Source organism: Malus domestica, chromosome 15 (genome assembly GCF_042453785.1).
Source record: "Malus domestica chromosome 15, GDT2T_hap1".
In the NCBI taxonomy this organism is placed as follows: Eukaryota; Viridiplantae; Streptophyta; class Magnoliopsida; order Rosales; family Rosaceae; genus Malus; species Malus domestica.
In genome coordinates this window covers 31,204,902-31,213,474 of record NC_091675.1, presented here as the reverse complement: position 1 = coordinate 31,213,474, position 8,573 = coordinate 31,204,902, and the positions used below count along the sequence as shown (strand labels likewise).

At 38.0% G+C, this 8,573-nt stretch overlaps 2 protein-coding genes across 2 annotated transcripts; one reads left to right on the top strand and one right to left on the bottom strand.

Annotated features, from left to right (window-relative positions):
- Window positions 1-1,344: 1,344 nt before the first annotated feature.
- On the top strand, window positions 1,345-5,467 carry LOC103427463 (guanosine nucleotide diphosphate dissociation inhibitor At5g09550). The gene is made up of 13 exons (XM_008365519.4): window positions 1,345-1,553; window positions 2,306-2,368; window positions 2,484-2,567; window positions 2,941-3,048; window positions 3,175-3,347; window positions 3,430-3,541; window positions 3,789-3,869; window positions 3,951-4,013; window positions 4,122-4,220; window positions 4,315-4,439; window positions 4,589-4,799; window positions 4,978-5,052; window positions 5,195-5,467. Exons 1-13 carry the CDS (start codon window positions 1,467-1,469, stop codon window positions 5,243-5,245), a joined length of 1,332 nt encoding a protein of 443 aa, XP_008363741.3. The 5' UTR covers window positions 1,345-1,466; the 3' UTR covers window positions 5,246-5,467.
- Window positions 5,468-5,665: 198 nt separating this feature from the next.
- LOC103427477 (very-long-chain (3R)-3-hydroxyacyl-CoA dehydratase PASTICCINO 2A-like) lies at window positions 5,666-8,215 on the bottom strand. Its single transcript, XM_070812881.1, has 10 exons — window positions 8,210-8,215; window positions 8,034-8,128; window positions 7,842-7,953; window positions 7,658-7,676; window positions 7,460-7,548; window positions 7,294-7,347; window positions 6,479-6,549; window positions 6,307-6,388; window positions 5,966-6,062; window positions 5,666-5,876 (listed from the first exon to the last, which is right to left on the bottom strand). The coding sequence occupies exons 1-10, from the start codon at window positions 8,213-8,215 to the stop codon at window positions 5,806-5,808; spliced, it is 696 nt and encodes a 231-aa protein (XP_070668982.1). The 3' UTR covers window positions 5,666-5,805.
- Window positions 8,216-8,573: the final 358 nt, after the last annotated feature.

The following is an 8,573-nucleotide window of genomic DNA, read 5'->3' as shown; positions in this document are numbered from 1 at the left end:
AGAGAATCCTCCTCCTTTGGAATTTAATATGCTTCTATTCAGTATCAGTTTGTTTGTCTCCTCCGTCTGTTTGTTTTTTTCTGCTCTCAGTTGTCGTTGGCAGGTTGTAGAAAAAGTAATGAAAAGACAGCAGAAAAAGAATTTTTCTGACGATGGTTTTGACAAAGCTCTTACCTGAGAACCACAAACTTAGATCAAGTTCGTCTTTACCTTAGGCCTCCCTATTGAACCTCGCTTGCATGAACCCACCATGCCAGTACCCACTGCCATATCTGACTGAATCCGAATTGCCCGATCCTTTGGCCAAATCCATTTGCTGCTGCTGCTCATGCACCCAGTCGCCAAGCCCATCGTTGTTGTCCCATCGCACCCAAAGTCACCGCATCGTACTAGATCCAGATTGACCACCAACCTGCACCCAGTTCCATCTCCATGGATTACACCGTTGCTGCTTTTATATTATAGAGGAAAAAAACAAAAACAAAAATAGAAAAAAATATAGCATATTGCTTTAGGTCCACACGGGCAAAGGGAAAAATATGGTAAAGTTTGTTTTAGGCCCACACGAGTTGTTGGTCTGTTTGGAATTGTTTTGTGACCGTCACTCGAGTATTGTACATGTGATCATTCGAGTGCTAGTACTTGTTTTTGTTTGTTCATTACTACAATTAAGATATGGAAATCGCGTCCCTTTAGTGACGGGTTTTTTATTTTCATACTCTCAACATTAGCCAGTCTGAATTTAAATTAGTTTGCAAGTTTGCCTAACGGAGCCAATCCGCATTTGCTTGTTTACAAACCCATGTCGTATAGCGCCATGAGTTTGACGGGATGCTGGAAAACATTAGTATTTTGGTTTATTTTAATGTTTAGGTTTTTTTTGGGTTTAGCCCATTTAGCATTAGGGTTTTGGTTTCTTACCTTTTAGGGTTAGGGTTAATTTATTATAAATATCATGTTTGTTATTCAATTGAGAACAAATCAATCAAGATGTAGTTATTCAATTATAGTCATCTCGGCAATCTCGTTTAATCAATAATATTCATAGTTATATTTGATTTGTTAGTTTAACTTTTTTCTCTAAAACCAAAGTCAATAACACTTGTCAAAAATTTTCCTGATTGCACAAAATATTGATTGACTCAATCTTAATATTGAAAATATATGCAATTTAAAACAAATTACCGGAGGGGCATTCACAAACATATTCTGAAAAAGACATTCTTATTTTAGTACGGGGTCCACGTGCAACGCTACGTAGGGGGCACATAACTGTTTTAACCGAAACTCGAGGGACGCCTGGCTTTGCTAGAGTCAGAGACCTCTTCCTTCTCCCTTCGACATAATTGTAGCCTCACTTGTTCTTCCTCACAAATCATTTTCTTCTTCTTCTTCTTCCCATTAACCAAATCCCCATTTCTCTCACTCAAACACAAACATCACAGACACTCAAATCTTTAGCAGCCATGGATGAAGAATACGACGTCATCGTCCTCGGAACCGGCCTCAAAGAGTGCATTCTCAGCGGCCTCCTCTCAGTTGATGGTCTCAAGGTAATTCAACCTCTGCTTAGTTATGAATTAAAGTATTCTTTCTTTATAAATTAATTATAAATAATTAATAAGGTCGGGAATCATACTTTCAACCACTCTTCTAAAAATTCTCTCTTGGCACCGAAGATTAATTCTTAGGCGTTTGAAAATTAAGAAAATACCCCTAGACCAGCTTAGGCGTCCCCATCTAGGCGTGCCCGCCTAGACTGCCTGAGCACCTGCCTAGGTAACGACTCTAACTTAGACAAAAAATAGATAATTTTTTTTTTGTGTTCCAATAATTATACTCTATATTTCATTCTACTTTGCAATTTATGTATCATAATGCAATTATGTATTTTTTTAAGAATAAACAAACACTTATTTATACGATATATCATAATTTACTTAAATCCGCCTAGTCTACCTAAGTCACCGCTTAGGCCCCGCCTAGCTGCCTAGGCGCTAGGCCAAGAACACCGCCCGATTAGCGCCTAACATCTTTTAAAACCTTGCTCTCAACATGATTCATGTAAATGCACTTTGGTCTGGAGTGCTAATAGTTTTGTACTTTTGAGATGCATTTTCATAAAACTGAACGCACTGATGAGTATTTACTATAAAAGTACCATCAGTTATCTCACTCTGATTAGGTTTCATTCATTGCAATTTGTAAGAGAGATCAACATCACCTGGATTTAAGATTGTCGTTGCTGTCACTTGTCGATAAGAATGTTTAGGCTACCAATATGTTATTTAATTACCCGAAATAGGTACTGCATATGGATAGGAACGACTATTATGGAGGAGAGTCTACCTCACTCAATCTCAACCAGGTAAGTATCTTGGTAATCTTTTTGGTTACACAGTTTGGCTTACTTTTTTGTGAGATATTCCTACGCATGTGATTTGTTTTACGGCTTCGGTTTGTTTTCTGGTTTTGGATTTCAGCTCTGGAAGCAATTCAGGGGCGAGGATAAGCCTCCAGAAACTTTGGGCTCAAGTAGAGAGTACAATGTTGATATGATCCCCAAGGTAAAAAGAACGATGCATATGTTTCTTATGGTTGTTCTTTGATTCCTTTTTTTAGTTTTACTTTCCCCCAATCTTCATATATAGGTGATGATCATGATGTACCATTTTCTGTGTTAATTTTTAAGCCTGTCAATGATGTGATCTTGATATTCAGTTGCTGTCTTTACCACATTCAATGTTTCTTAACGAAGAAATCTTTTTCAGGAATTTCTTTTTGTTTCATTAGTCTGAACTTTGTTTATTACATGAAGTCTGCTTAAATGCTGATATTTCTGACAAGTGATCGCTTAAAAGTACAAGGTTTATTTTTGGTTTGTTCTACATGTTGTTCTGATAATTTGATTCTTTACAACCTCGGTGCATATTTTGACAGTTCATGATGGCCAACGGAGCTTTGGTTCGTGTCCTGATTCACACTGACGTTACTAAATATCTGAATTTCAAGGCTGTAGATGGTAGTTTCGTGTATAACAAAGGGAAGGTGTGATTACTAATAATTTTCAAGTTCACTGAGTGCTTATTCATGTATCATCTATATGACATATATGGAACTACTAACTTTGGTTCACCCTAATTTTGTTAATGAGGTTTTGCATTATGTTTCCAGGTCCACAAAGTACCAGCTAATGATGTGGAAGCACTGAAATCTCCACTTATGGGATTATTCGAGAAGCGGAGAGCTCGAAAGTTTTTCATTTATGTGCAGGACTATGACGAGAATGATCCAAAATCTCATGAAGGACTGGACCTCAACAAAGTCACAGCACGAGAGCTTATTTCGTACTTCTTTCTCACATCCAAACTTTGTGCAAATATGTTTAATTTCTGCATGATGGAGTTAAGATTTTTGTTTCTGACATAGGAAGTACGGGCTAGATGACAATACTGTCGATTTCATTGGGCATGCACTGGCTCTCCAGCAAGATGATAATTACTTGGCCGAGCCAGCTATGGATTTTGTGAAGAGGATGAAGGTAACGAAGCATGAACTTTTTACTATGAATATGCTGGATATTAATTATTAAACTTCTTGCCCAATCAAGTCCTATACGTGTATTGAATGTGTTCTACGAAAGAACCGAGTTGCTCCCTTTTGCTACACCTTTCTGAACTAACAATGGCAGAGTTTTCAAAAGCACTAATTAGATGTACCCTAGAAATTTTTCTCAATCTAACTCTACAGTGTTCTATAATATACTCTACTTTCCACCTTTCGGAAAGTTATATGCAGAGTCACTCGCACGCTTTCAAGGAGGATCTCCTTATATTTATCCCCTGTACGGTCTAGGAGAGCTCCCCCAGGTATGCTTTCAACCATTATTTCTAGTATCTCTTGGATATGCAACTCAGTTCCTCTGACTTTATGTGCTACGAAATTTGCAGGCATTTGCTCGGTTGAGTGCTGTTTATGGCGGCACCTACATGCTCAGCAAGCCAGAATGCAAGGTTATTTTTTCATGCATATCGAAAATTATCTAAATTCTCTATTATAAACCTTTTAATCCATCCTTTCGAACGTGTTATTGATACTTGACTGATTTTGCGAATTGGCAGGTAGAGTTTGAAAACGGGAAGGCCATTGGTGTGACTTCTGAAGGAGAAACTGCAAAATGCAAAAAAGTTGTATGTGATCCTTCATATTTGCCTAACAAGGTAACATTAAGAATTTTTTTAGTATCAGCAGGGTCATCTGGCATGAGAAGTTTTTAAAACTGATTTGAGTTTCAATCTCCGTCTCGTGCAACAGGTGAAAATAGTAGGGAAAGTTGCCCGTGCGATATGTATTATGAGTCATCCAATCCCAAACACCAATGATTCTCACTCAGTCCAGGTTATTCTACCCCAGAAGCAACTTGGACGTAAATCTGATATGTAAGCTGTTACCTCTCATGCCAAGATCACAAATTTAACAAATAATGTCACATTGCAACTAGAACTAACATTGCAACTAGAACTAATATATCACAAGGACCGTAAGACCTTGTAATGATGGTACTCGATCGGATATGCCTCTGTTGCAGGTACTTGTTTTGCTGCTCCTACTCCCACAATGTAGCTGCGAAAGGGAAATACATTGCTTTTGTGTTAACGGAGGCAGAGACTGATAATCCTCAGGTGGAACTGAAGCCTGGAACAGATCTCCTTGGGGCTGTAGATGAAATCTTTTTTGACACTTACGACAGATACGAACCTACTAACCAGGGTGATGGTGACAATTGTTTCATATCCGCGGTGAGAATGAATGAATTCTTGCATCTTCATTTGATTATTATCGTAAGCTCGTACATTTATACTTCAATTTGTACTCATGACAACTAATAGTCCTCAATTCACAAACCCCGCTTTCACCTGCTTTCCACCCAAAATTCAACATAAGTTGTAATTTCTCTGGTGTTGGAATGCATTTCAGAGTTACGACGCAACGACACACTTTGAGACTACCGTCCAAGATGTGATTGCCATGTACAGCAAGATAACTGGAAAGGTAACTTTTCAAATTTACTCCAATCAGCCCACTTATATAATTGAACATGCTGGAACAATCATGTAGAACTTAATTGGCTGCTGCTTGATATACAAATCTGTCGAGTTCAAATTTGAATTCTTCTCACTGCACCGTGTTTCAGGCCCTTGACTTGAGTGTGGATTTGAGTGCTGCCAGTGCCGCTGAAGAATGAAATTTCGGAACGAGAGCAGCTACAACACTCTGTAGTTCGTTTCATTTCCTCTATTTTTTTTCAAATTTCAAGCTTATTCATCATCTGTTTATGAGATTCGTTGCGTTCGTTAAACATGTTAATTAGCAGCACCCTTCTTTGCTTAAAAAGTTATTCCACTCCAAACGGTGTCGATTAATTTGATCATTCTTAAAGAAGGATATAGAAAGTTTGTCTTCTGAATCTGACACCAAGTTATCAAGTCGACTACACGACGAAAGACTAGCTGGTGCAGAAAATAGAATCATTTAAATAGGAAGACTCGAAATGGGTTGTGCATTCACCTTCCCTCTTTTTTTTCCTTCTTTTTCAAGTTTCCTATTTTTTCTTCATCTTCCTTGAGGGACAAGGTTCCTGCTTCTAACCGCCTAGCAGCAAATCTCTGTAAATACATCAACATATATTCCTGTTTTTAACTTTATCATGTTAAAATCGAATAATTTTTTAAGAATAAATTCCATCTTAATCACAAAACCAGATGATTAATCATCATGAGAAATACATTAAAACTTTGTTGCCGTCTACTCCCCTTTGGCCTTTGCAAGAGCTTTTTTCCTCTGTCCAAGCATATACCCGTACATGTAAGGACTCCCTGCGACAAATTAATCCACGGGAAAATGAAGAAAAACCGGTTAAATTGTTTAAGTATTGTAAAAATATGCCCGTGAAAACGGTGCATGCCTGGGACATAGATTCCTAGGGCAACTATTGCAGCATAGAAGTAATCGAAACAGAAGTTCCACTTGTTTGGCATCTTTATAGAATACTTCTCAGAGTTCTGCAAATGCATCAACATATTTGATGAGCATAGATCCAATAAAGACTACTCTACACGCTCTTTGTAGCTGCGGTGGATAAGCAGAAGATGTTATGCAAAGTTCCCTGTACTAGATGAGTAGTAAACGACACTACCCCACACCTAACTCTCAAAACCCAGGAAACCACCCCATTTACAACACCCTTCTCACAGAAAAAAAGGCAAAAGAAAGATTATTGGTTTCACGAATCATATAGTTTGATACCTTCATGTGTGGCAGGGCAATATATATTAGACCAACTTCACTTGTGATGCCAGTTGGATACAACAAGATGAAGGTGCTATACCTGCATGGCATTAAATACACAATAACGATGAATGAATCGCAGAACTCAACCAGCTCGAGTTCTTTAATGATCTCAAAACTGATGAACTACCTGAGCCACAAGAGCCATGAAGGTGCAAAACCAAGAGCCTCCTTCATGCCAAAGAAAGAGTATCGAATAATCTGCAATTACAATGAATTGAATCTGAATTGGTTTCCTCCTCCTACTACTACAACTAACGAAAAAGTAAAAATGATTACAATCAGCATCAGGATGCATGTATTAATGCAGCCAACATCCGACTGCATGTATTACTTTAAGTGAGGAATTTTAGCAAATTAAACAGAAAAGAAAATGTCCTGGAATTCTTCAATATTCTCCGTAAACAGAACTTGTTATAAAGGCAACTATAACATAATTTTAGATTAGAAACGCCTTAGCATATTAGGTTTCTAAGGTAATTTGGGAGCAGAAAACATACATACTGAGTTGCTCTTAGTACATGTTTTTGAAGCAAAAGTTCAAGCCAAACTGTTTTCGAAAAAAAAAAAATCTTTCATGGTTAAAGCAACAAACTAGGATTTACAAAAATCATTTCATTAAGCAAACATCCTAGGTATTTAATAGGTTCTTTTATAGACAATCTAAACCAAATTGCTAAGTCTTACAATTCCACAATAAAATTCCTTCTATACACAATCTGATTAGCGACATTACATTCTAAATGAAGCAAGTCAATACAACTTGGTCATGCCATTCCATACTTTTAGGTCTTTGGTTTAGAACAATACTTAACGACCGGATTGCATAAGGCACTAAACTTTAAAAACTAAAAGTGCACATACTTTCAATAATAACACTTTGATACAGATGCAAACACAGAAGAGAGCAAAAAGCGCAAGAAATGGAGATCGGATAACACTTGCCTCGGTGATAGACCAGCTGATGACCAAAGAGCACACTAGCATATGACTCCGAGTCTGCCGCAATAAGCTTCATCTCGTCACTTTAATATTTAAAAGAATTGAACTTTCATGTATAATAGAATGCTACTAAAAATTTAAACCCCAAACTTCGTCCTTGCATTCAAACCTCAGGAAAACTCCACAGGATTCCCCATGTCAGATACAATCGTGAACCGATTTGCGGCAGTGTTGCTGTTACTGGAGATCTCACCAAACCTGCATCAAATGCAATCCCATATAGGAACTAACAATTAACACAACCCATAAAATATAATTTAATCAGCTGAATTTTAACATACAAACAAAAGATAAATAAGGGACTCACCCACTAGCCCATGAACAATCTGTTGCTCCATCCCAACATTTCAAAACCCAATTCAAAGAATAACACAAGAAAAATGAAATGTGAAAACACGGTCTCCAATTTAATTTTAAAAAAAAAATAAAAAAAATAACAGAGAGGGGAATAAATAAACAATTGGAATTGGAGGGAGCAGTAGAAGTAGAACCTCCAAAACGGCGGCGGACTGGGCGAGAAGAAGAGGGCGTTCGACGGCATTGTAAACATGTTGGTGGCCGGATTCACTGAGAGTCTTGAGAGCAAGACGCAGTACCTGAAACCTGAAACACAACTCGAATTCAGTTGGAGAGAGAGAGAGAGAGAGAGAGAGAGAGGGAGAGAGATTGTGGGGAGCGGGTACCATCCAAGGAAGACAGTCCAGTTGTAGAGGGAGAGGTAAAGGCGCCTGAGAGCGGATAATAGTCCCGCCGTTGATGACTGATGTCTATGGCAGATCTACGAGCCTAGATTGATAGGTCAACGCCACTACTTTCGTCATTTCGTCATGTAACCCATTTTGACTCTTTTCAACCCCACTTCCATTTTAGCCTGCAAAATCGGCTCTTTTGGTTTGTGAAATGACTGAAATGCCCTCACGAGCACGTGTTCACTCGTAAGATTATTGTCAAGATCGATTATTAGTTAGGAAAACTAACGAAAGGGGCTTGAAAACTTTGAGTTTTAATGATAAGGACAAAATAAAGGGTAGAGTGAATAGTACCAGGATTGACTTTTTAGTGTAAAAATGTGGTTTTTCGTTAAAGTGAACAGTACCGGGTGCTTTTCGTTAAAATTCCCTTATTAGTTTGGGTCTACTAGTTTCATCGCTAGCGAAGATCTAATGCTACAACAACAATTAGGGGAAAGGTCTCATGCGACCACAGAGAGTTGACTAGAATAT

Bases quoted from the DNA above. Each gene is read 5' to 3' on its own strand.
- LOC103427463 (XM_008365519.4), top strand. From the start codon at position 1,467: ATGGATGAAGAATACGACGTCATCGTCCTCGGAACCGGCCTCAAAGAG. The intron at 1,554-2,305 runs GTAATTCAACCT...TACCCGAAATAG, and splicing joins TCTCAGTTGATGGTCTCAAG to GTACTGCATATGGATAGGAA. The intron at 3,348-3,429 runs GTACTTCTTTCT...TTTCTGACATAG, and splicing joins ACAGCACGAGAGCTTATTTC to GAAGTACGGGCTAGATGACA.
- LOC103427477 (XM_070812881.1), bottom strand. The intron at 7,348-7,459 runs GTTTGAATGCAA...TTATTGCGGCAG, and splicing joins TCCTGTGGAGTTTTCCTGAG to ACTCGGAGTCATATGCTAGT. The intron at 6,389-6,478 runs GTAGTTCATCAG...AATGCCATGCAG, and splicing joins TCATGGCTCTTGTGGCTCAG to GTATAGCACCTTCATCTTGT.